This window comes from Herpailurus yagouaroundi, unplaced genomic scaffold, assembly GCF_014898765.1.
Source record: "Herpailurus yagouaroundi ecotype Mexico unplaced genomic scaffold, PumYag 77, whole genome shotgun sequence".
In the NCBI taxonomy this organism is placed as follows: domain Eukaryota; kingdom Metazoa; phylum Chordata; class Mammalia; order Carnivora; family Felidae; genus Herpailurus; species Herpailurus yagouaroundi.
Window position 1 is genome coordinate 23703980 of NW_024412388.1, and position 26842 is coordinate 23730821.

The following is a 26842-nucleotide window of genomic DNA, read 5'->3' on the forward strand; positions in this document are numbered from 1 at the left end:
TACATATAACATATACAATCCTGTATAATTTCAGCACAATCAATCAAAATGCAGAAATTAACACCAACACATCACTACCAACTGGTTCTCAGATTTCATTCAAGTTTCACCACTTGTTCCAACATGCCTTTTATAAAAAAGACTCAGTTCAGAATCATGTGTTGAATTTAGCAGTTATGTTTCTTTAGTTTCCTTCAGCCTGGAAGAATTTCTCGGACTTTCCTTGACCTTGACACTTCTCAAAATTATAGGACAGTTATTTTGTAGGATGTCCCGCAATTTGGGTTTGTCTGATGTTTCCTCATGGTTAGATTCAAGTTATGCCTCTTTGGCAGGAATATCACTAAAGTGATGCTGCATCTTCATTGTATTTTACTGAGTGGCTCACAATTTTGTTTTGTCCCATCATGAATAATGTTCAGTTTGATCATTTGATTTAAGATGTTCTTTTGACAAGCTTTCTGCACAAGATGTTCCAGGTTCATCTGGTACTTTCCCTGCCCAGTCCTGAAATAGGGAGCCCTGGTTTCTTCAGTGGAAAATGGTGTTTAAAGGCCAAGACCTGCACAGTAGATGTGTTCATTGCTTTTGGACTGTTGTTCCTAAACCCTCTCAGTGGACAGTTGCCAATATATGCATACATAGGTGCGCACGCACACACACACACACACCTGTAAATACCCATTTACATCTCCTATTTCTTCTACGCCTGTTTATGTGTTGAATGTTTATCAGTTCACACTGACACTTCCAGTTCAATACCAACAACACAAGATGCATTTTAGTTTTCCCTCCTGCATTGGTAACTCCTTTCTCCGACAATGAGAAACCTGCCTCCCGTTATTATATTTACTTATCTGATCAAGCTTCCTGAATGTAACCAATCTCCCACATCCTTTTCTACCCTTCTCCCCTTCCTTCCCTGTTTGAACTGTGATTCCCATCCTGGGCTGATCTTATGTGAACCCCTCCTCATCCCATATGGGTCATCCCTTTGTATGAATACCCCCTTCACCCTGCTCTGGCTCTAATATCCCTCTCCAGGCTGCCTTTCCTCAGGAATGCTAGCCTCAGCCCCAGACTCCCTACCCAAACTGCTCCCACACTATGTGGACACCCTCAGCTCAGGCTGTGACACCCATACTTCCCCCTACTCCACTAACGTACAGATGACCCTTTTATTCTGCTAGGGTACCAACTCTCCATGCTGGGCTGCTCCCCGCTTCAATTCCCTATTCTGGGCTACCGACCCTGTGTTATGTGGTTGCCCTCCTCACCCTTCTCAGTCCCCATCTCCCTACAATGGACTGCCCCCAACTTGCATGGATGCTCTCCTCACCTCACTTGGGCCTCATACTCCACTCTGGGTCACAATGGCCCACACCTCCACCTCTAACCTGAAAACCTTCTGTGTCTTCGTCTACATAATGGCACTAGGACTGAATTGTAACAATTTGTATTTATATGTATGTGTGTATATATCACATCTATAGTAATATATATGCCTTAAACATACGATATGATATAAAAATGATTTTCTAGGTACTTTACAAGAAAGAATAGATTGCTAAAAACAATATGAAAAAACTGTGAAAAACAGTATGAAATATTGTTAAAAGCAACAGAAAAAACTACTAGTATGGACAATGCTCAGGATGCCATTTCTAGACTGAAAATGCAAGCATTACTGAAAGCTTCATCTTCTGTTGCGAATCCTGATACGTCAAATTAACACAAGGTTCCCCCCTTAGAGAAACAGAGGTTATTAAATTCCTACACCTACAAACCTAAAACAGAAAATAATCAACAAAGCATTCCAACCTGATAACTAACTAAAAGGCATATGTAAAAGGCTGCTCGACAAAGCATTAATTATAAAAAATATGTTGAAATTAAGAATAAGAAATTGGTTAAAAAACAGTCACCTTTAGTTGATGTGACATATTGCACACTAAGATAAATATTAGCTTGAGTGATAAAGTTAAAACACTGATTTCAAATCATGTTTAATTAGAGGAGAAGAGAAGCAAGAAACTGAAAGGAGGACAGAAAACACAAACATGTACTCACAAAGGAGTAGTTGAAAAAAGAAAAGCCGAGGAGAGACAGAAAGGCAAACATGAGGAAAGAGGTAAAGGAAAGGCAAAATGAGAGAAAGTAAGAGAAAAGGTGAAGGAAAGCCAAAAATAAACAGGAGTGAGTTCCTAGATGTTGATAGAGCAGGCCCTGGGTAAAATTCCTTAGGGCCCTGTCGTCTCCTACCACCTTTTGAAAGGCCCTTTGGCGAATCAGTTTACAAAGAAGACTCTCCAACCATGGCACACGGAGATCAAGAGCTCTGGGCTTTGGAATCATTCCTAAGCCATACACTCTCTTCCTAGCTAAGCACCAGGCTCCAAGTGACTGGGTTTATTATAAAAATGATTTAGTAGGACAGTATCTCCAAGCAGACGATTCAGTATGTCAGTGTCACCACTTTAATTATGAAAAGAAAGCAAATTCATTTTAAAAAGCAACAATCACAAGGTTAGTGTGGTTTCTCGGATATACTCCTTTCAAGTCCCTCCTTGTTTAATCACTAAAATACTTCCCAGAGTACCAAATTAGTGCCAAAGAAAGAATAAAAATGGTGGTACTACAGAGTAGTATGTCCTTGTGTGCTCTTGAAATAAGTATTTTTAGGCCTCATTTTCCTCATTTGATAACGAGGATGCAGTGGTAAACATAGCATAATGTATAAACTTGTTGAATCACTATGTCGTACATCTGAATCTAATGTACCATTATGTATCACCATATTCAAATAAAAACAATAATAAAAAAATAAAATGAGGATGCTGGATGAGATCAATGGCTTCCAAAATGTCAGACCTGCTACATCAAGTCATGTTGAGGAACATGTTTAATAATCCTGGTTCGTGGGGCACCTGGGTGGATCAGTCAGTTAAGCATCCGACTTTGGCCTAGGTCATGGTCTCCGATTTGTGAGTTAAGTCCCACACTGGGCTTTCTGCTGTCAGCACAGAGCCCACTTCAGATCTTCTGTCCCCACCCCCATGCTTTCTCTTTCAAAAATAAACATTTTACTTAAAAAAACATTTTTTTAAACATTTATTCATTTTTGAGAGACAAAAAGGGATACAGCGTGAGCAGGGGAGGGGCAGAGAGAGAGGCAGACACAGAATCTGAGGCAAGCTCCAGGCTCTGAGCTATCAGCACAGAGTCCAACATGGGGCTCAAACCCACAAACCATAAGATCATGACCTGGGCCAAAGTCAGACACTCAATTGACTGAGTAATCCAGTGCCCCAATAAACATTAAAAAAAAAAAAAAAAAAAAAAAAAAAAAAATCCTGGTTCTTAAAAAACACGATGTCATTTACATTAGCACCCAAAACAAAAGAGAAATATTTAGGTATAGATTTAACAAAATATGTACAATCCAAATGAAGGAAACTTCAAAACTCTGATGAATGGCGGCACCTGGGTGGCTCAGTCAGTTAAGTGTTCAACTTTTGGTTCGGGTCATGATCCCACAGTTGGTGGGTTTCAGTCCCATATAGGGCTCTGTGCTGGCAGTACAGAGCCTGCTTGGGATTCACTCTCTCCGTCTCTCTCTCTCTGCCTCTCCCCTGCTCACACTGTCTCTCTCAAAATAAATAAGTAAACTTTAAAAAAAATAGTTTAAAAAAACAAAACAAAAAACCCCCAAAAAACAAAACTCTGATGAACAAAATCAAAGAACTAAATAAATGGTTTTTCCATGTTCATGGATAGGAAAACTCAGTTTTGTCATTCTCAACTTTATAAATTCAATGCAATCCCAACCAAAATGTGTTGTGGAAATCAACAAATTCATTCTAATGTTTATGTGGAGAGACAAAGACCCAAGATTTCCAACACGATAGGAAAAGATTGGAGGAGGAGGACTGATACTACCTGACTTCAAGACTTACTATAAGGCTACGGTAATCAAGACAGCGTGGTACTGGGGAAAGAATACATCAGTGGAAGAGAATAGAGAGCCCAGAAGTGGAACCCCATAAATATAGTCAACTGATCTTTGACAAAAGAGCAAAGGCAACACAATGGAGCAAACAGAGTTTCTTCAACAAATGGTACTAGAACAACTGCACATTCACATGAAAAAACATGCGTCTAGACACAGACCTTGCACCTTTTACAGAAACCAACTCAAAATGGATCACAGACCTAATATAAAATGTAAAATATAACTCCGAGAAGGTAACAGAAGAAAACATAGATGACCTTGGGTTTAGCAAAGACTTTCAGACACAACACCAAAGCACAACCCATAAAACACTGATGAGCTGAGCTCCATTAAAATTAAAAACTTCTGGGGGCGCCTGGGTGGCTCAGTCGGTTAAGCATCCCAACTTTAGCTCAGGTCATGATCTCCTGGTTCATGAGATCGAGCCCTGCATTAGGCTCTCTGCTGTCAGCACGCAGCCTGCTTTGAATCCTCTGTCCCCGCCTCTCTCTGCCCCTTCCCTGCTGGTGTGCTCTCATGCTCTCAAAAATAATCAAACATTTTTTAAAAATTTAAAAAAATTAAAAACTTCTGCCTGCTAAAGACAATGTCAAGACAATGAGAAGACAGGCCACAAGACAGGGAGAAAATATTTGTACATCTGATAAGGGACTATTATCCAAAATGTACAAAGAACGCTTAAAACTCAACAATAAGAAAACAACATGATTAAAAAAAATGAGTTAAAGATAGCAGACATCTCACCAAAGAAGATACACTGATAACAAAACGCATATAAAAAGATGCTCCGTATCAAATGTCATCCCGAAAATGCAAATTAAATCAACAATGAGGTACCACTACACACTTATTGGAAGAGCAAAAATCTGAAGCAATGACACCACCAAATGATGATGTGGCACAATGGAGACTCACGTTCATTGCTGGTGGGAATGTAAAATGGTATAGACACTTGGGAAGAGAGATTGGTGGTTTCTTTCTTTCTTTCCTTCTTTTTTAAGATTTTATTTTTAAGTAATCTCTACACCCAATGTGGGGCTCAAACTTACAACCCTGAGATCAAGAGTTGCACGCTCTACTGACTAAGCCAGCTAGGTGCCCCAGATTGGTGGTTTCTCAAACACATTCAGGGGTGCCTGGGTGGCTCAGTCAGTTAAGTGTCTGACTTCGGCTCAGGTCAATATCTCACGGCTTGGGAGTTCGAGCCCTGCGTTGGGCTCTGTGTTGACAGCTCAGGGCCTGGAGCCCGCTTCGTAGTCTGGGTCTCGGTCTCTCTCTGCCCTTCCCCCGCTTGAACACACATGTGCTCTCTCTCAAAAATAAAAAACATTAAAAAAAAACAAACCTAAACATACTCTTACCATATGATCTAGTAATCACGGCCCTTAGCATTTACCTAAGAGAGTTGAGAAACTTAGGTCCACACAAAAACTTGCACGTAGATGTTTCCAGCAGCTTTATTCATCATTACCAACTCTTGGAAGCAACCAAGATATCCTTTAGTAGGTGAATGGATAAACTGTTACATCCCGATGATGGAATATTATTTGGCACTAAAAACAAATGAGCTATCAAGCCATGAAAAGACATGAAAGAATCTTAAATGCGTATTACTAAGTAAAAGAAGCCAATTTCAAAAAGGCAAAACGCTGAAGACAGTAAAAAGATCAGTGGTTGCCAGGGGTGGGAGGGATGAATAGAAGGAGCACAATTTTCCAGGCAGGAAAAATACTCTGAAATGTACCACAGTGATGGATACATGTCATTATATGCTGGTCCCAAACCACAAAATGTATAACACTAAACGTGAACCCCAACAAAAACTATGGACTTTGAGTGATTATCATGTGTCACTGTAGGTTTATCAATTGTAAAAAATGTACCACTCTGGTGGGGAAAATGGGGGAGGCTGTGCATGTGGGGGCAGTGGGTATATGGGAAATCTTTGTATCTTCCCCTCAATTTTGCTGCCAACCTGAAGCTCTTCTAAAAAAAATGTCTTAATTTAAAAACAAAAATTCCCTTGGGGCGCCTGGGTGTCTCAGTTGGTTGGGCGTCCGACTTCAGCTCAGGTCATGATCTCACGGTTTGTGAGTTCGAGCCCCGCGTTGGGCTTTGTGCTGACAGCTTGGAGCCTGGAGCCTGGAGCCTGGAGCCTGCTTTGGATTCTGTGTCTCCCTCTCTCTCTGTTCCTCCCCCACTTGCACTCTCTCTCTCTCAAAAATAAATAAAGATTAAAAAAAAAATTTAAGAAAACAGAAACAAAAGCTCCCAAAATTCTCACTCCAGACCTACTGAACTAGAATCTGGGTATTTTTAACAGGTTCTTCAGGTGAGTCTGATATGAAGACAGGTTGGAAATCACTGGACTAAATAAATGACCCTGTTACTAAACCACATATTGACCTTTTCATATAGTGACTATACTTTTACAACAGCTTTGGAAGACATGTATATTACGGTCACTGTTCTAAAGATTGAGAAACAGGATCAGGAAAGTGAACTACCTGAGATCACATAATTAAGTAAATAGCTGAGTCAAAACTTCAATTTGGGTGATTCATGTCGTTTCACGTCACAATGGTTCCACATGGTTCTAATATTTATTATTCTAGAGGATACTTAAAACGTATTATTTTAGGGGTGCCTCAGTCGGTTAAGCGTCCAACTTTGGCTCAGGTCATGACCTCGCAGTCATGTGAGTTCGAGCCCCGCGTCGGGCTCTGTGCTGACAGCTCAGAGCCTGGAGCCTGCTTCAGATTCTGTGTCTCCCTCTCTCTCTCTGCCCCTCTCCCCTGTTCATGCTCTGTCTCTCTCTGTCTCAAAAATAAATAAATGTTAAAAAAAAAAAAATTAAAACAAAAAAAACGTATTATTTTAAAAGGCCTCTGTTTTGAGAAATGACCGCTAAAGCAAAGTTGTGGAGAGGAGTGTATGGCACAGGTGGAAAGCAAGATAGGCTCCCATTATGTAACCTCAGAAACTGCAACAGACAGACAGACAACACCCACCTTAACTGTACCATCATCACTGCCAGTGCAGACAAGCTGGGGGCCCCTCCTGGCTGGGTAACAGGAATTCACAAAGGAAGTATGTCCTTTCAGCCTTTTAACCCTCTCGCCTGTCTCACTGTCCCATACTGCCACAGTTTTATCTGTGGATGCGGAGAAGAGCATACTACAAGAAGAACAAAAAAGAAATAAGTGAAGAAAAGCAACGGCAACCCACCCCCTCCCCGCCCACACACAACACTTGCCAAAACGTGCTACTCTTTAAGGCCACTGACAGGTTGTGCTCTGACAGTTTGACACATGATGCAGGAATGCTTCACCCTCCCGAACAAAATCCTGCTGGTTTTCTAGACCCAGTTACAAGGTCTACTCTATGCAATGTCAAAAAAATTTCCTTCTGTCAGTCCCCATGATGTATTACAACCTAATACCGGTAGGTTTCTCAATCTTTTTCTCCTTTGAGATAGACAACACTTTAGACATTTTCCCATCTGGAAATGTTTAATCACTCCCTGCTGCAGAGTGAAGACACACCGTAGCCAGTTCCTGACCTGGTGGCTCGGTAAAGTTTTTACTTTGTTTCCAAAAATGATTTCTAAGTTATAATTGATTTCATAAGGCATTCTTTACTCAAATACTAACAGGGAAAATGTATACAAGGTTATGTACCAGTTGATTCCGGGACCCTAAGATTTTAGAGGCCAGAGGTATAAAACAATGAATGTTCACTAAAATACCTCATAGGATTAAATGACTTTGTATGATCACATTTTTATATTACCTAGGTTATTGTAAAATTATGCGGTCATTAAAATGTTTATGATAAAATGTATACTATGATACAGATACAACAGGTGAGTAACAGTAAGGAAAAAAGCAGCAGAAAAGATCACACATGAAGCTCTAACGTATACGAAAAACCAAATGGCTTTGAGTAGGAAAAAAACTTGAGAAAAACATATCATAAGATTAACAGTGATAAACTTTGGAGTGGTAGGAATATGGGCTATTTTTTCATTTATGTTTTTGAGTTTCTCAAAAGAAACGTTATTGTTTTTATTAAAAAAAAATAACTGATATCTGCATATGCAAATTACATTTTGTTTTGTTTTAAAAAGAAACAAATTTGCCTGAGCTGTCGATGTTAGGTGATAGAGATGTATTCACGTATGCGTACATGGAGCAAGAAACACCAAACTTGGCTTAACAGTGATAGGATAATAAAGTAGCTGCTCAAAATGCAGTAGTTTTTGATGGCATAGTCTCCTGAAAGAGAAAACTCAAGGATGCAACGTGAAAGGATGCCGAGACAAGTTCGTAGGAGAAGCAGCTGTCATTCCACTGTGCGAACTACTCACCTGCCATCGGTATTATAATGCAGCTCCATCACCGCCCCACTGTGTCCCTTCAATGTGGCATAGTTATCACAGTCACCATAGACATTCCACAGCACTGTCAGGGAGACAGGGGTTCTGTGATCATTACTACGCAAAAGAAAAGTCACCATTGGCCACAGAAAAGGTACTTCTAAATTTATCACAACAGTTTTGAAATTATACTCCCTGGGAGTATTCTCCCTATTGGTTCTCCCAGCTGGACCGATTTTCCTGACACTAAAACAAAAGTAATGCCGTATTTTCATATTTCATAAGGTTGAAAAAATTAATTTTTTAAATCTGAAAGTTTTCTGCTGTAATGTTAAAAAAGCTGGTACTCACTCCTACATGTCTGCTATGAGTATAAGAGAACTGCAAAATGATGGCACTTACAGAAAACCCAAGAAGCTGCAAACTGACTTGAAGGGCACATGGCAATGACTTTATATTACATTTACTCATTCCACATGTACCATGTACCCGTAACAAGCCAGATGCTGGGGTAAAATTAGATAAGTGAATAGACACGGTTCCTGTCCTCAGGCAGCTTGGTTTAGCAAGGAATGAGGCTTGAGTATTATTAAGGAGCACCTCTATATGCAATAAGGCATGTACATATGGTATTCTTCTGTTGATAAACCATTTTTTTGTTTGATGAAATTAAGCACATCAATTTAAGGGATTGATCTTAATTAATCTTCTGCAAAGATTCCCAACTCTTCCAGATGCTTGGTCACTGTTAAGTTGAAGGATCACAGAACTAGAATACCTACATCAAGACAGCAAAGACAGCTATCATCTACCTTGAGGTACAATCTTATAAGCAAAGAGCTAAAGGACTCACTTAATCTCACAATACAACAAACGATGCCAGGATAAAAGAGTCAGATATTTCTGGTATCTTCTCTCTTGTTTTTTCTCATGACTCTTCTGAAGTGATTTTTTCTACTTATTTCTGAAAAATGGGTATTCCCAACTAGCAGCTGAGAATCTAAATGCCGTATGATCCTGATGACGTACAGGTAGATTATCCAAGTGAGTTGCCACTTTAGGATCCCCATGTCCCCTCCTTCTTTTCATATGCTAGGATTCTATGAGTGGATCAAGAGGAAGGCCTCACACCTTTGGGAAAAGGAAAAGCTATCTCTCCATTACTTCCATTAACCTGGTATGCCTAGATCTCTTGTCTGGCTAAATCAGCTCAAGATTTGCCTCCATGAGGAAGATACCCTCAAACTAGGACAACTCACTTTCCAAGGAGTAACATGATTCCTCCTGTACTACATGGACCTTGAGTTCTATACCCAAGATCACTCAACATTTTCATGACACTCTTTCAGCATGTTAGCCAGGCAGTTTGTGATGTGACCAGCTCAGACTGATACCTTCTGTGGCACTGAAGGTTTTAAAAGAAGAATCACTATTTGGCAAAGAACAATTACTCCAGCTTCAAAAACTCTCTTACATATCAGTCGATCGAATCCTGCAGATGCTAAGGTGGATCCGTTGGGATGAAACTTGCAGCAGTACACTTCCCCTTCATGTCCTGAGAGAAGCATGATTGGAGCTTGAAGGGAGGAACACCTGGGAGGTCCCTAAACAAGACAGAAGTATAGGGTAGTCACTGCATACAGGCAAAGGAGGCTGCAAAAGACACGGGGAACAATAATCGAGTGGATTTCTTCTGATTTAGAGAACAGCAACTTTTCTCACGTGAACTTCTGCCTCCAATGCGACGCGGTCCTGCTGAAGTGTCCAGTGTCTATCTGTTATTCTAACTACTCCCTCATTCTGCTCCCGTCCCATAGCCAACTTGTAATTGCTCAAACATGTGAAACTCATTTCTGCCTCAGGATCTCTATCCTTGTTGTTGTCCCTGACTGGGATCTTCTTCCCTTAGATCTTCCTGTGTTTAGCTCCTTTCAAATGTTTCCACTTCAGAAAGTGTTTCTTTGACACTCAAACTCAAGCAGCACCACACCTTCCCTCTGCATTCGGTTAGTCCTACTGTATTTCCCCATAGCACTTATCACTACCTGCAATTACCTTCCTTAGTTTACCTTATTTTTAACGTATCTCGTCCTTTTTCCCCACTACAAAAGGTTTGTGAGTGCAGGGACCCTGCTTGCGTCATTCAACACTGTCTTCCCAGTCTCTAGCTCATTTAATGAATGAATGAGTGAACTGACCTTCCCAACAACTCCGCAGGGTACAGATTACTGGGGAAAGTAGTTTTGATTATGGTCTCGACACTAAGCCTAGGCTTGGACAAGTCACTAAAACCGCATACTCTTGTCAGAGAGAAAAACTAGTACACTATCAGTAATCCCCAAACCTCTTCAGTCATTTCCAGTTTATGCATTTATTAAAAAAAAATATATTATGTGCCAGACACTCTCTAGGCACTGGGAAAACGGTACTGAACAAAATAAAAACAAACAATGGAGTTTGTGTTCTAGAGAGAAGGAGGAAGAGGAGGGAGGAAGAGAGAAAACAAATAAAACAGATGGCAGGTGGTAGGTACTATGGAGGAAAAAAAGCAATGTGGGTTAATGCATATGGTGAATTGCAACTTAGAACAGGGTCGTCAGGAAAGCCCTCACTGATAAAGTGGTATCTGAACAAAGATTTGGAGGAGCTGAGTGTGTAAACCATGCGGGTATTTTGAAGAAGAGCACTTCAGTAGAGTGTAGCATATGAAAAGGCTTCGGGGCAAGAACATGGAAGCCAGTGTGACTGGAGCAGGGTGAGCAATGGAAAATTGGCACATCTGAGCGGTAAAGGGAAAGAGGGCAAAAGGCTGTAAGGGTTTGGGTTTAACTTTGGGGGAAGTGGAAAGCCACCGAAAGTCTGCAGCAGAGGGTAACGTGATCTAACGTTTAGCAGGATTCCTCTGGCTGCTGGACTGAGAACAGATTGACCAGACAAGAGCAGAAAACAAGAATACCAGTTAGAACCTCACTGCAATTGTCAGATGAGACGATCATGGCTTAGACCAGGAGCTAGTGATGGAGTTGGTAGAAGTGGTCGCAATTTGGGATATATTTTGAGGAGGGTGCCAGCACGATTTGTTCATGGACTGGCAGAGAGGTTGAGACAGGAGACCCATGTATTTCTTGATCTGAGCCTAACAGTCCAGGAGGAGAGGTGTGATCATTACCTCTATCTCACAAGAAACGCAGTTAGGAGCATGGATTCTGGGCTTAAAATCTGTTTCTATCATTTACCAGATAAGAGTTTACAAAACAGGATACTAACAGTTCCTACCTCTTTAGCTATTAACCAAGATTAACAGAGTTTTCATGTACAAAGTACTTAACACAAGGACTCGATGAATGTTAGCTATTGTTCGGTTGTTGTTAGTAACAGTACTAGCGCTGAGAGGTAAAGAGGAAAGCAACTTGCCCGAAGTCCCAAAGCGAGTCGCTGTCACTCATTTCCTTTCTCCCCTCATTCACTCATTCATTCATCCGTCCATTCTACAAACTTTTCTGAATGTTGACTCTATGTCGGATCCCTGGGAGATTAAGTATGAGAAAGCCCTGGTACTGGTTTTGAGTTCAAGGTCCTTAAACTCTAATTCTAACGCCACGCCACAGGGTGGTCGAGACGCTGAAAACAGGAGTCCGACGGGCTAACGAACGCAGCATCCGCGGGGGGAGGGGGGGGGTGGGGGGCGGGGGGGTGTCGACGGCTTTTACAGAGTTTTCTGCTTTAACTGCAGGTAGCGATTCTCGTTCCGCCCCCGCAGTGCGGGATCTCCCGGTGCAGGGCTCTCGGAGATGAAGAATGAGCTGAGGGCCGAAGGCCGCCTCCTACTTCACTTACCGCTTGCAGCAAAGCTCCCGGCGCCGTCTGCTGCTGCCCGGCTCCGGGGCCCGACCCCGCCGCTCCCAACAGCAACTCATGCCGCTGCCGTTTGACTGGTACCAGCGGCAACTCTGGGCCCTTGCGCTTCTGCTGTTCTATCATGGCGGCAACCGCTCTTCTCAGCGCCGCCGCTGACCGCGCCGACAGGCTCAGGCACCGCGCGATTGGTTCCGACTTAGTTCTTCCCCCAGAACTTCCGGCTTGGAGAAACCAATCGGCTTCCAGTAATCTCCTCTGCACCGCCCCCTGAACGCTCTTCTTTTATTGGTCAGCTCTTCCTGGCGTCACGAGAGTACGATGCCAGGATTGGTGGGTAGAGCTGGAGTCCCACCTAGGCGCGCTGTGTCTTGTGGGTGGAAGCGCTGTCTGGGTTTTGGCGTTTCGCGCAATGCTGCGGTGGGGAGACCCGGAGCTGATACCGAGTAAGTGGAAGGAAGGTCGGGGGTGGGTGGCTGCGGCATTTGGAGGCGGCGCCTCGGTTGTGTGGCCTGAGCCTGGCCCTTGTCAGCGGAAGGTTTGCAGGAGGCAGAGGCGGGCCCAGAGTTCGCCGCGCCGGTAGGTAGCAGCGTGGGTTCCGCTTCTAGGCTGGGGCAGAGCGTTGGGGTCTTTGCGGCCGCCTGGGGCTCTCGACGACTGGCTTGTTTGTCCAGCGCCTGCAGTGTAGAACCCTGTGCCGGACGCTTTCCTGGGAGGAAAGGCCTGTCTCCCAGCTCCACCAGGTTCCTCTATGGCTGAGGAGGCCGGCTTGTTTCTACCACTGATGGTGCAGCCTTGTACTAGGGCCTGCTTTGTGCCTCAGAGAAACAGAGATGAGGGAAATGTCCGACGCCTGCTTCTCCTGAGTACGGTCTTGTTGAGAGTTTTGGATTCATACGTGGGAACCAGGTCTCCTCCTTAATCGTCCAACTGATACTTATTGTGCAGAGCCTCGGGATACATTGTGAACCAGACATGGTCCCAGACCTCAGGGGCTTGAGTCTGGTGGTGCAAACATGTAAAAACAATGATCTCACTAAGAACTGTAAAATAGTGCTGCCTAAGAGAGGGGCCTGATGTTATGCGTGCCTAAAATAAGCAGAAAGGCATCTGTGAACAAAAGGTGCCTGAACTGGTAACCTAAAGGGAGAATTCTAATTACTTAGGTCAAGAGAGGAAGGCAGAATATTCCATCTAGAACAGCATGTGCAGGGGCCCTGTGGCAAATGACTAAAAGGCAAAAAGAGGCCACTGTGGCCAATACAGAGGAGATGAAGGAGAGTCTCGTACAGGATGTAGCCGGAGGGGGGGTAGAGGTGCAGAAATCTTACTGTGAGAATGATGGGAAGCCACTGGATGTTTTTTATGGGGGAGAGGGAGGTGGTCTGGTGGGAGAGTGGCTTGATCCCTCAGGCCCAGTAGCATGAACAGATAGGAGGAGAGATAGGTACAGATAGACTACTCGGGTGAGAGCTATTAGCAATGAAGACTGAGGTATTTGTACAACTGCAGGAACTGGACAGTTTTCTAGAGATATATAGGAGGTAAAATGAGTAGGATTTAATGATGGATTGGATTTAGGAAGTGAAAGGAGAGAAATCAAACTGTAGGTCCTAGGTTTCTGGCTTATGCAACAGGGTAGTTCTTTTTTTGGAAGAAGAAGAGGGAGGTGGTATGATATCCAGGAGGCAGTTTGAAATACGGCTTTGGAACTCAGAAGCGAGTTTTCGGGAAACATTTACTTGGGAATAATTGCATATAGGTGACAATATGAGCCATAAGTGTGGGTAAGAGAACCTTGAGTGGTCCCAACTTGTAATGGCCAAGAATGAAAGCATGAGTCCACAAGAGAAACACAAGAGCTATAGAGGAGGACCAGAGGAATGTTGCCTCAGCAGCAGGAAATGGTCTGTGTAGTGGTGCCTGGCTGGTCCAGTCGGTAGAGTGTGCCAACTGTTGATCTTGAGGTTGTGAGTTTGAGCCCCATACTCGGTGTAGAGATTGCATAAAAATAAAATCTTTAAAAAAAAAAAAAAAGATTCTGCGTTAGAAAAAGTTTCTGTGTTAGAAAATCCTGGGATTTGGGGCGCCTGGGTGGCTCAGTTGGTTAAGCGGCCGACTTCGGCTCAGGTCATGATCTCGCGGTCCGTGAGTTCAAGCCCCGCGTCGGGCTCTGTGCTGACAGCTCAGAGCCTGGAGCCTGTTTCAGATTCTGTGTCTCCCTCTCTCTGACCCTCCCCTGTTCATGCTCTGTCTCTCTCTGTCTCAAAAATAAATAAAAAACGTTAAAAAAATTTTTTTAGAAAATCCTGGAATTTAAATAACATGAGAATTGAAACATGTCTGTTGGCTTTATCATCATGGAGCTTATGGTGTCCTTTGTGAGAGTTGGTGTGATGAGACCAGAAGCCAGATATGAGGCAGAGATTCAGGAAAGGAAATGGAGGCAGTGAATCTACAGAGTATTTTTCATACATAAGATTGTAAAGGAGAGGAGAGGATGTGGAAGCTGAAGGAGATGAGGGGTCACCAAGGATCCAACTGAGAGGGTGAAGGAGAAAGTGAGAGAGAGAGAAATTGGGTCATTGATCGTGTTGTGAAAACGTGGGAATGGATGGGATCCAAAGTACAGTTAGAGCAACCTTAGGAAGATGGACAGTTTCTCCAGTGAATAGAAAGGAAGAAGGAAATGAAGGCAGTAGGTACAGTCTGTTTGTATATTTGGTACTGATAAAATGAATTCCTGTCTCATGGCTTTTATTTTCTCTGTAAAGTAGGTGATGTGATCATATGCTTAGAGTGAGAGGAGATCAGAGATTTGAGAAGATTGCAGAAGGTGTGAAAGACGTTGTAGATCGTGGGAGAATTGTGTGACCAGAGAAATGTAGAATTGTCTTGCAGATTTGAGGTTGGAGATCATAATTTTTTTCTAGCAACATCAGGCTATTCTGTGCCGGCGTGCAGAAAACATACCAAGGTATGGTGGTGAGGACTGTGGGTTTGACTTGCTCAGCACACGTTTCTACCTCTACCTCTTACAAGGCAGCGCACATTGCCTTCTCTTACTGAAAATTCTGAGATGCCAAAAACGATTTCGTAGACTCCTTTGCACCTAAGGTGAGAATTGAATTTGGAACTGAGTTAGATGTGGAGACAAAGAGAGTGAGAGCCATCCAATTCTGCTGGCAAATTTCGTAGCAGAGCTGATGTCTCTTTAGTCACCAACTTTCTGGTTTAGTGACTTTCTGCAATGATAGCCATAACTTTCTTGATCATGGCGAAGAGTTATTTTGCGGGTTAGGACTTGTTCCTGTAAGTTCTAACAGAGCCTGCTCCCATAGCCCTTCAAGTAATTTTGTAAGCCACATGATCCCTGGCGATAACTCCCTTTTGGCTTATCTTAGCTGGCATGGGTTCTGTTGTCTGCAACCATACTTCACTCATGCCAGACAGGTGAGCTGTAAAGACAAGGAGTTAAAGGGTGGTCAGGGTATTATTAAAATGATGGGCGGGGCGCCTGGGTGGCGCAGTCGGTTAAGCGGTCGACTTCAGCCAGGTCACGATCTCGCGGTCCGTGAGTTCGAGCCCCGCGTCGGGCTCTGGGCTGATGGCTCAGAGACTGGAGCCTGTTTCCGATTCTGTGTCTCCCTCTCTCTCTGCCCCTCCCCCGTTCATGCTCTGTCTCTCTCTGTCCCAAAAAAAAAAATAAATAAACGTTAAAATAAAATAAAATAAAATAAAATGATGGGCTATGGAGTCCAAGCTGGAGAGGGCTAACAGGTTGGAAGAAAGTAGAGGTCGATAGATTAGGATTCTAATGAGGTCAGAGAACAGTGTTCTCTGCTATAGGACTTCCATTTATCCTTAAAGTCCTCTTCAGTTGTCACCTCTTAAACTTCCCTGTGTCCTCCAAACCCTTGGTCTCTTGTTTTCTCAGCACTTTGAACCTAGCCACTGTTTTAGCACTGGTCACATTGCATTGCAAATGGTTACCATTATCCCTGCCAGACTAGGAGGTCTGTGAGGACAGGGACTGTGTTGAAAGGGGCAGTAACAGTGGCCTGGGCATATGACCCTTGGAATGGCCTAGTATTTGTCTCTTTCTAGCCATGCATTTTGGGCAACTTACTTCATTTCTGTACACAGGAATACCTACTTTGTAGAGTTGTTTTAAGGCCTGAAGGGAGGTTTATGAAGTGCTTACCACAGAGCCTGGCGTAAACATCGGTAAATGCGCTGAACTGATGAGTTAACAGTTTGAAGTAGGATTAAACGAAGTACTTCAGTATTTCAGTAGACAGTTCTAAATTTCAGTGTGCTAGACGCTGCAGATTTGGAGGGGGGTGGATATGATACTGTGTAAGACAAGGGCATGCACAGAAGAATTTCACAATCTAGAAAGGGAAGAAAAAATGTCCATATGATTTGAATCCCATCTTCATCATTCATAGCTTTGTAATCTTGAGTAAGTTACTTAGCTTCTCTCATGTCTTAGCTTTTTCATCTATAATGTGGCAATGATAATTGCCTATCTTGTCGAGTGGTCCGAAAGAGAATCAAATTACTTAAGACAAGTAAAGCTCTTAGGTTAACGTACAGCAAATAAATACTCGAACACTAGCTGTTGTTATCAGACGACTTAGAGAGGACCTCCAAGATTATTGACTAAGAACAGTGTGGGGTAGAGCGTAAGTACTGGTCATGGGGTCTCGTGCCAATGGCTGGCTGTAAGCAGCCTCTGTCAAGTCACTTGACCTCTGTTAGCCCTATTTTCAGTTAAGTAAAAGTAATGAGGGGAATGATTCCTTTTCATCTTTCACATTTTATGAGTCCGTTTTTTGTGTTTTTCTTTGCACTTTACTATTCTCTTTCCTGCTTTTGGACATTTTCTCAATCAATCCATGACTGAAGTTCAAAAAGGAAGAAGCATCTGTCTCAGATAGTCATTCTATCAAGTTGATGGGAAGGAGGAAGTTTGGCTACCATTGTGGCATTTGAAAATCTCCCCCTTCTAATCTAGCCAACATATTGGGTGGAAGTTATTTCCTCTACATTCTTTAGACCAGAATGCTTTCTCCCTTCTTTCTTTCCCTGTGTTTGGCGTATAGTGAGGCCATTCACTCATTCAAAAACAAACAAACAGGGGCGTCTGGGTGGCTCAGTCGGTTAAGCGTCCGACTTCCACTCAGGTCACGATCTCGCAGTCCGTGAGTTTGAGCCCCGCGTCGGGCTCTGGGCTGATGGTCCAGCAGAGCTGGAGCCTGCTTCTGATTCTGTGTCTCCCTCTCTCTCCGCCCCTCCCCTGTTCATGCTCTGTTTCTCTCTGTCTCAAAAATAAATAAACTTTAAAAACAAACAAACAAAAAACCCACAAAATTTTGAGTACCTACTGCATACCAGGTATGAGGAACAGAAGACCAAATAAGAAATGATCCTTGGTTATATGTTTAGATGAATTAATCCAGACCCAGCTCATCATAGCCTCATCCATGAATAATGCCCTCCTGACGATGACTCCTCCTTGGAATCTCTAATGTTGGGACTTAGTTCATGTTAGAAATTCTCACAAGATTTAGATGTGCACTGTGAATTCTTTTGAGGCCATGGAGAATAGTGGTTGAGAATGCAGGCTCTGGAGTCATTCTGTCTTTGCTCATATCCCAGTATTTTTACTTATCAACTGATTCTCCTCTCAATTCGTATGCACAGGTTAAAGATAAATTAAAATCCCTTTAACTCTTAGGGTTCTATCTAGTTATTATTGTTCTGTTACAACCACAACAAATCTAAATTCAAACAAACTTAACTACAGCAACAACAATCTTGGCCAGATCAGTAAGGTGACACATGAAATGAAGTTCCAAAGATGCCTTAAAATATCTTCCAATTTGGGGCGCCTGGGTGGCTCAGTCGGTTGAACATCTGACTCTTGGTTTCGGTTCAGGTCATGATCTCGCAGTTCATGGGTTTGAGCCTTGCATCGGGGAGTGGGGGGGGGGTGGGTTCTGAGCTGACAGTGTGTGGCTTGCTTGGGATTTTCTCTCTCCCTCACTCTCTGGCCCTCCCCTGCTCATGTTGCTTTTTCTCAAAAAACAAAAAACAGTATCTTACCAATTTAATATTGTTCTATGAGCTTCACGTTGCTTGAGAGAAGGGAGAGCAGGATGTTTTTCTTTTTTAATTGCATGCACATTTAAAAAAACAAGTTTGAAATAGTCACAAAACTGGAGGTACAGTACAAATAACATTTTTTTTATGAATCATTTGCGAGCTAAGTTGCCGACCTGATGTCCCATCATCCCTGAATACTTTAGTTTTCCTACAAACAAGGACATTCTCCTGTATAACCACACTGTAACTACTATCATCAGAAAGTTAACATTGCATCACTTCTTCTGGTCTTTTTTTTTTTTACTTTTTTAAATGCTTATTTATTTTTGAGACAGAGGGAGAGAGAGCACGAGTGGGGGAGGGGCAGAGAGAGAGGGAGACACAGAATCTGAAACAGGCTCCAGGCTCTGAGCTGTCAGCACAGAGCCCGATGCGGGGGGTCGAACCCACAAACCGTGAGATCATGACCCGAGCCGAAGTCAGAAGCTTAACCGACTGAGCCACCCAGGCGCCCCTACTTCTTCTAGTCTTTAGGCCCTGTCATCCTGGACAGCCCAATATGTGGACGCCATCATTACCCTGCTCCTTTTCACACTGGGTTGATCTTTGCAAATTTGCAAAGTTGTCTTATGTAACTCAAGGACAAGGATGTAGGAACCTGGGGATGATACAAGAACCAGGGTTTGGAAAGCTGGTGGGATTTCTTTCAGTTCTGTTTTAAGTGAGGCAGTGCAGTTAATAGACGATGCTATAGATCAGGTAGAGTTTCCAAAACCAGGACCCAGAGCCATCATGTGAAAGTGAGGGGTTGTGCTGGGAATTGAGGAGAAAAGAAAGTATTTGGTTATGAAAATCTAGGGAAAATAGAGGTTCAAGTCTTACTGTTGGCAAATGTAAATGGGAAAAACCGAACTGAGGGCAGTACCATTAGATTTATCTTTGTGTAGCACTGATTTTATTCGGCAGAGTAAAGTGGCATGGTTAAAAGCCACTGGACTGCTAGTTTCCTCTCTGATAAAACCAGGAGACTGAGGTCCCTTCCAACTCCAAAGCTGTAAGACTTTCCTTTTTTTTTTTTTAATTTTTTAATTATTTTTTTTAACATGTATACATTTTTGAGAGACAGAAGACAGAGCACGAGAGGGGGAGGGGCTGAGAGACAGGGAGACACAATCCAAAGCAGGCTCCAGGCTCCGAGCTGTCAGCACAGAGCCCGACGCAGGGCTCGAACCCACAAACTGTGAGATCATGATCTGAGCCAAAGTCAGATGCCTAACCGACTGAGCCACCCAGACACACCCAAAGCTGTGAGACTTTCTACTCAGGCAGCATCAGCATCGTCTGGGAGCTTGTGGAAATGCACAGTCTCGGGCACCACCTCGGACTTACTGAATTGCAGTCTGCATTTTAACATGATTCATAAATAAAATTGGTGCATACAAGTGCATATGTGTGTGTATAAATTACTAAAATATATTTTTAAATGATTGTTAATTAACGGTTAATAATTTCATGATTCCATTAAAAAACCTATATATATATAAAGAAATTTTAAAGAATATAAACAGAATTGAATGATGAGTGATTTTTTTTCTTTTTTTTTTAATTAAAAAACATTTTTTTTTTCAACGTTTATTTATTTTTGGGACAGAGAGAGACAGAGCATGAACAGGGGAGGGGCAGAGAGAGAGGGAGACACAGAATCAGAAACAGGCTCCAGGCTCTGAGCCATCAGCCCAGAGCCCGACGCGGGGCTCGAACTCCCGGACCGCGAGATCGTGACCTGGCTGAAGTCGGACGCTTAACCGACTGCGCCACCCAGGCGCCCCTGATTTTTTTTCTTTATTATGACTGTACGTATTATCATCTGAACTTTTAAAATGAGCATGTGTGGTTTTAGTTTTATAAGGAAAAAAATAAGCTATTGTCTCTTTTGAAAGTCACTTCAGATTAACACCTAGCATGGTGTTTAAAAAAAAAATTTTTTTTTCAACGTTTTTTATTTATTTTTGGGACAGAGAGAGACAGAGCATGAATGGGGGAGGGGCAAAGAGAGAGGGAGACACAGAATCGGAAACAGGCTCCAGGCTCCGAGCCATCAGCCCAGAGCCCGACGCGGGGCTCGAACTCACGGACCGCGAGATCGTGACCTGGCTGAAGTCCGACGCTTAACCGACTGCGCCACCCAGGCGCCCCTAGCATGGTGTTTAAAAGCAGGCGGGGGTAGGGGGCACTGGCAGGTTTACTCGGTAGAGAATCCTACACTTGATCCTCGGGGTTGTAAGTTTGAGCCCCGTGTTTGGTGTAGACATCACGTAAATTAACTACCAGAACAAAACAAAACGAAACAGATGGGGACTCTGGTGTCAGCCAGAATTTGACTTCAGTATTTCCTAGCTTTTTGACATAGGCCTAGTAATTTGACCTCTGGAAGTCATTTATATAAGAATACAACCTACATCTTGAGAGTTTTGAGGATTAAATGAGATACTGGATGTCCAGTGCTTAGCACAGTACCTGGATATAGTAAGTTCTTGATAACCGTTAGCTCTTATTGCTACTATCATTCCCTTTTTCAAGATTCAGTCCCTCACACGCACATCTCAAAAGCCTTCCCTTGACAAAAGAATAGTAATAATAGCAATTAGAAGACAAAAAAAAAACCAGACTAATGCCTTTGGGTAGGTATCAAATTGGAAAAAAAAAAAGAGAGAGAGCGAAGTTTCCACAACTTACCGTGATCACAGTGGGCAAGAGCGAGGTGGATGAAAGCACATGGTGTTAAATCTAATGCTGTTACTCTGTAGAGATGAGCTGTGGGTTATGTGCACGTTTCTTCTTTAATGCAGATGTCTTTCATAGTGTTGTCTTATTTCTTTGTGATAGGACATTTGAATTAGCTTTACCAGAGGAGAAATGGAGGAGCCATAGAACATCAAGGATGAATTCAGGAAGACCCGAGACCATGGAGAACTTGCCTGCTCTCTACACTATTTTCCAAGGAGAGGTATACTCTTTTGGCTTGAACACCTACTCTTTATGTTAAGCATGGACTGAAGGTGAAAAGCTGCTGGGTCTGGAGCTCCTGTCCACTTGAGAATATGTTAAGCATTGCAGTTCCAAAAGGAAGGACTTGAGGAGTGTCTGGCTACCACTTGTACCTCCTCTAAGCTCCAGACTCCCTACTGCATACTTGACATCTTCATTTGGATACCTCACAGCGGGTCTAATTTATGTTTTAAACTGAATTTTCTCTCTTCTTTCTCCCTTTATTATCTCTTTCTCTCTTTCTAGAAATGTTTTTTTTTGTTTGTTTGTTTGTTTTAAGTAATCTCAACACCAGACGTGGGGCTCGGACTCAAGACCCTGAGGTCAAGAGTCAGATGCTTCACTGACTGAGCCATCCAGGGGCCCCTTAATTTTTTCCCTTTTCTAGCCAAATCTGTTCTTCTGGTCTTTCTCATCTCAGCAGATGCAGCCACTACCCTTCCAGGTACCCATGCTAAATGTCTGGGTCTCGCCCTTCATTTCTCCTCTTGATTTGATTTTGATTTTTCCTCTCTCTCCAGTCCGCCAGCAACGTGTGTCATTACTACCTCCCAAATGCATCTCTTATCTGTATACTTCTTTACCCCTATGGCACCCCGTTAGTTCAAGCCCGCCATCTCTTGACCTGGCTTACTGGGGCCCCAATGTCTATTGTAGTTCCTCTCCAATCTGTTCTTTCCGTTGCAGTCAGAATAACATCTAGAACAGATTGAACATGCTGCTTTCTCGCACTTCTGGGCTTCTCATTGTACTTGAATTCATCCAAACAATTTCATGATCCCTACATGACTTGGCCTCTGCTTACGTGGACAGTGTGGTTTTGTTTCATTCTCCTTACACACCAGCCACACTGGCCTCCCTACAACTCTGAGTATTCTAAGCTTGCTTCCTTCTCAGGACTTTTGCATATGCTGTCTGTAACTACCCCACTCTCCCACCAACTTCTTTTCATGTTTTTGGTCTCAACCCTAGCGCCGTCTCCTCAGAGATCTCTGCCCCACCATAAATCAATAGGCTCACCCTGTAGTTGCGTACTTGTGTAATGTCTGTCTTCCTCACAAGATACTCAGCTGCATGAGGACAGAGCCCTGAGTGTTTGGTTCGTGGTTGTGTATCTCAGTCCCAAGTAGGTGGGTGGAAAATAATAGGTGCTCATCACATCTTTGGTGACTGAATGAACGATCGGCCTTTGAGGAAGAAGGCGTTGTATTTGGAGAGCAGACAAAACCTGGATTCCTGTCCTGGCGCTTTTACTCGAGACTGCCACTTACTCTCTTTGGGGCCTCAGTTTTCGCATTTGTTAAATGGAGATAATAACTCCTTCCAGAGGATTGCCCTGATGGTTCAATAAGCTGTCATCTGTAAAAACAATGCCTGAGATACAGTAGGAATTCATTAATGTTGCCTTCCTCTTCTCAAAGCAAAAGTAGAGCCAAAAAATTGTTTTTACTGCCTTATGAGTGCCCATGGTATTTTCACAGTATCATTCCTGTGGTATTCATACTTGCTTTAGGGTTCACAAAAGTTTCATCTTCTAATAATGTAAAGCCTTTGAGGACAGACTTTGTGTCTGTCAGTCGGTTGTAGATAATCGTGGCTTTTGACTCCTGTTAAGTCAGTCCCGACTTGTAATATGAAGTCAAGATACAAAGGTTAATAACATTCTAGCGTATAGGAAACTTCTGCTCTTCAGAGCCTTTATATTTTTCTTTAAGGCCCGAGGTATCTCCAAAGATCAGTGAGGTAGGTACAAGGGCTCAGGAAAAGGAAGTAGTAGCACCAGAGATGAAATTGATTTTTCTCGCGACGAAGCCTTCATTTGTCAGATGTTGCACAAAAGACAGAAGAGTGCTGTTCCCTTTCACAAACTGACTCAGATTTTTTTTTTTAAATATTTTTTTTTAACGTTTATTTATTTTTGAGACAGAGCATGAACGGGGGAGGGTCAGAGAGAGGGAGACACAGAATCGGAAACAGGCTCCAGGCTCTGAGCACTCAGCACAGAGCCTGACGCGGGGCTCGAACTCACGGAGGGCGAGATCATGACCTGAGCCGAAGTCGGACACCCGACCCACTGAGCCACCCAGGCGCCCCCTGACTCAGATTTTTAAAGTGGCTGCCGACTGACAGCTTCTTAAATGAGGTGGGACTTGAATTAGTGTAGGGTTTATATATTTTACTATTAAGGATGGATGGGCTAGGAGAATATTTGGAGAGAACTTAGTAGTTCTAGCTTAGTATTTCAGGAGCACAGTTTGAAAAATGATGGTTTAGAGGTGAATAGAATTAGGGAGAGAGAAGTTGCTTGATAAATCAGAAAGAAGAAACTATTTTTCAGAATATTCATCTACAAACATTTTTATTTATTCTTATTTTTTTATTAGAGCACACGTGAGCAGGGGGTGGGGTGGGGGGGGGCAGAGAGAGAGAGAATATCTCAAGCAGGCTCCATGCTCAGCATAGAGCCCGATGCAGAGCTCGATCCCATGACCCTGGGATTATAACCTGAGCTGAAACAGAGTTGCATGCTCAACCGACTGAGCTACCCAGGCACCCCTTCATCCACAAACATTTAATGAGTGCCTGATATTTAAAAGAAGACCTGGTTACGTTAAATTCTATTTATTTACTTATGAATTTATATCTATTTTTGAGAGAGAGCAAGAGAGCACACATGCGTGCTCAGGCAGGTGAGGGGTAGAGAGACAGGGAGACAGAGGATCTGCACTGACAGCAGCGAGCCCGATGTAGGACTTGAACTCACGAGACACAAGATCATGACCTGAGTTGAAGTCTGACGCTCAACCAACTGAGCCACCCAGGCGCCCCAAGACCCTGTTACATTGAAACTCAAAAACTTTGTAAGCTTAACATATGTCAGCACTTTGACACACTCTGTCTTTGATTCTCTCCAAAAAATTGTTAACTCTGTTTTACGGATAAGGAAACGTCTCTCAAAAGTTAAGTAATTGCCCAATGGTTAATAAATGGCAAAAACTGGGATTTTATTCTAAGTATTTATTTATTTATTTATTTATTTATTTATTTATTTATTTATTTTAAATGTTTATTCTTGGAGGAGGGAGGAACAGAGAGAAGGAGACACAGAATCCAGAGCAAGCTCCAGGATCCAAGCTGTCGGCACAGAGCCCGACGTGGGGCTTAAACCCACGAACCATGAGATCATGACCCTAGCCGAAATCAGACACTTAACCGACTGAGCCACTCAGGCACCCCTAAAGTTTTTTTTTTTTTTTTAATGTTTATTTATTTTTGAGAGAGAGAGAGCATGAGCAGGGGAGGGGCAGAGAAAGAGAAAAAAACAGAATCCACAGCAGGCTCTAAGCTGTCAGCCCAGAGCCCGATGTGGGGCTTGAACCCAGGAACCTGAGCCAAAGTCAGACACTTAACCAACTGAGCCACCCAGGTGCCCCTAAAACTGGGATTTTAAATCAAGTCCTCTCTCCGAGTCTGCTTTCTGCTAACTGCACCTGGGGTTGTGCACCTGTGCATAAATGCATGGAGGAGCCGAAAGAACCCTAAAAGAACTCTTTCAACTGAATTGAGGTAGAGGAGGAAGGTAGACGGTAAATCTGGTTGTTCCACAGTCCTTTGTTTCTTTCTCAGTTATGGCCCCTATCGCAGTGTCTTGTAGGATTGTTACTCGTGTATGTATTTGTCTCCTCCACTAGATTGTGAGTTACTGGAGAGCAAGTGCTAGGGTTGTCTCATATATCTTGGTAACTACTTCAAATTCACTTAAAAATAGGCTGAAAATTTTTTTTAAAGTTTTAATCTCACAGTACCTGATGTGGTATCTCGCCTATAGGTGCTCAGTAAATGTGTGAATACAATGGAACCCAAGCCTCTCAGGACCAATCATCCTTGAAGAAAACTGGTGGTGCAGCCTATAACCTAGCGCTTCTTCTCTGAGCAGGCTCAGCAGGGCTGGGCAGCTTAGCAGCCAAACAGCTGAGAAGCCAATATTCGTCCTTCTCCCACCCTCGGAGAGGCATCTTAGTGCCCACGTCAGTGCAGCCTGGTAGCAGGTACAAGCATAGCAGTGGGAGTTGGGATTTGGCTCAGCCCAGCCATAGCCAAAGAAATGCGGAGGGGAAATTGGTGTTGGTGAGGTGGAAATAGCATGGGACAAAGTAAAAAGGAAACTTCTGTTCTTGCTACTTTCTACCTTTGTGATTTCGGACAGGCAACTTAGGTCTCTGAGCCTCAAGCTTCTCATTCACATTATGGGGCTAACTAGTTCCAAGGCCAGTGCAACCTCTAATCTGAAGATGGCAGATTCATTTTACCTAAGTCCTGAGTTCAGTTGAGATAATTACTGAATTTTTCCCCCTGAGCTATTTGACTAATTATTCTTGGGACACCAGGCAGACTGTGTGATCATCTGCAGCAGGTGCCATTCTGTTCATTGCAAGTCTGACTGCACCCTAGGAGACACAGTGATGGAAACACCTGGCCCTGGAAATCGGCAAGAATGCCTTTGCCTGACTGAACACTCGACTGCATCCATTCTGGAACACATTAACTTTCCCTTTTGGGAGAAGCCAAATTAAGGTCTGTTAATGATCTTTTCTCAAAAGATCGTAATGTGACACTGGAGTTTCAGGATTGAAAAGTGAGATGGTCTTAATTTACAGCAGCAAAGCCAGTTGGGCTCCAACTTCCAGATGCTTCTTTTAAGTTTGTGAGATAACTATGCCCTTTAATAATGTGGTTATGCAGTATGAAACACCTCAGCCATCTTTTTAGAACTGTGGAGCAAAAGCCTTTAGTTGGTCCAGAAAGAAGAGATTTGCTTTTATTGTAATTAAAAACTTACAGTCTTATCTTTATCCATGTGGCTCTATTTTACGGAAAACAACTTGCTCTGTGGGCTTAGGTAAGCACTTTGTGTCTCTGGTCTTCACTTTCTTCATTCGAAACATGATAGGATTGTACCAGCTAATGTCTAAGGTCCCTTCTTCAGTTCCACTTTACCTTGATTTCAAGTACTAGCATCTGCCTGGTTGTACTGCTTCTTTGGGACTGTCTGGTCCCTACCCCAGTGTAGCACATTCATCAGTACAGAAGAGGATTTTAGAACTTCTGGTTCTTAACCCATTAATGCTGTATCTTGGAGAGTTAGTTTCAAGTGTCCATTTATAAAATGAGGTGAATGGGGATGCCTCGGTGGTTCATTCAGTTGAATGTCCAACTCTTGATTTCAGGTCATGATCCCAGGGTCATGGGATTGAGCCCCCTGTAGGGCTCCACACTGAGCATGGAGCTTGCTTGAGATATTCTCTCTCTCTCCCTCTCTCCCTCTCTCTCCCTCTCTCTCTCCCTCTCTCTCCCTCTCTCTCTCTCTCTCCCTCCCCCCCCTCTTTCCCCCTCTGCCCCACTTCCCTGCTATCTTTCTCTCTCTCCCAAATAAAATA

At 43.1% G+C, this 26842-nt stretch overlaps 2 protein-coding genes across 4 annotated transcripts in view; one reads left to right on the forward strand and one right to left on the reverse strand.

Annotated features, from left to right (window-relative positions):
* SNRNP40 (small nuclear ribonucleoprotein U5 subunit 40) overlaps positions 1-12408 on the reverse strand; it is a 34643-nt gene extending 22235 nt beyond the window's left edge. Inside the window, exons 1-4 of the mRNA XM_040467436.1 lie at positions 12228-12408; positions 9865-9994; positions 8382-8475; positions 7024-7189 (exon numbers count right to left, since the gene is read on the reverse strand). Coding sequence (XP_040323370.1) covers positions 7024-7189; positions 8382-8475; positions 9865-9994; positions 12228-12371 — 534 coding nt within the window. The 5' untranslated portion in view covers positions 12372-12408. The remainder of the gene's footprint in view (positions 1-7023; positions 7190-8381; positions 8476-9864; positions 9995-12227) is intronic.
* A 157-nt stretch (positions 12409-12565) lies between these two features.
* ZCCHC17 (zinc finger CCHC-type containing 17) overlaps positions 12566-26842 on the forward strand; it is a 61355-nt gene continuing 47078 nt past the window's right edge. For 2 of the 3 annotated variants that reach the window (XR_005787918.1, XM_040467452.1), the window contains exons 1-2: positions 12567-12691; positions 21243-21363. Coding sequence is in view for 2 of the 3 variants with exons in the window: in XM_040467452.1 (XP_040323386.1) it covers positions 12567-12691; positions 21243-21363 (246 nt within the window). In the remaining variant the exon portion in view is untranslated. Of the gene's footprint in view, positions 12692-21242; positions 21364-26842 lie in introns of all 3 variants that reach the window. The other variant, XM_040467463.1, reaches the window with a different exon arrangement.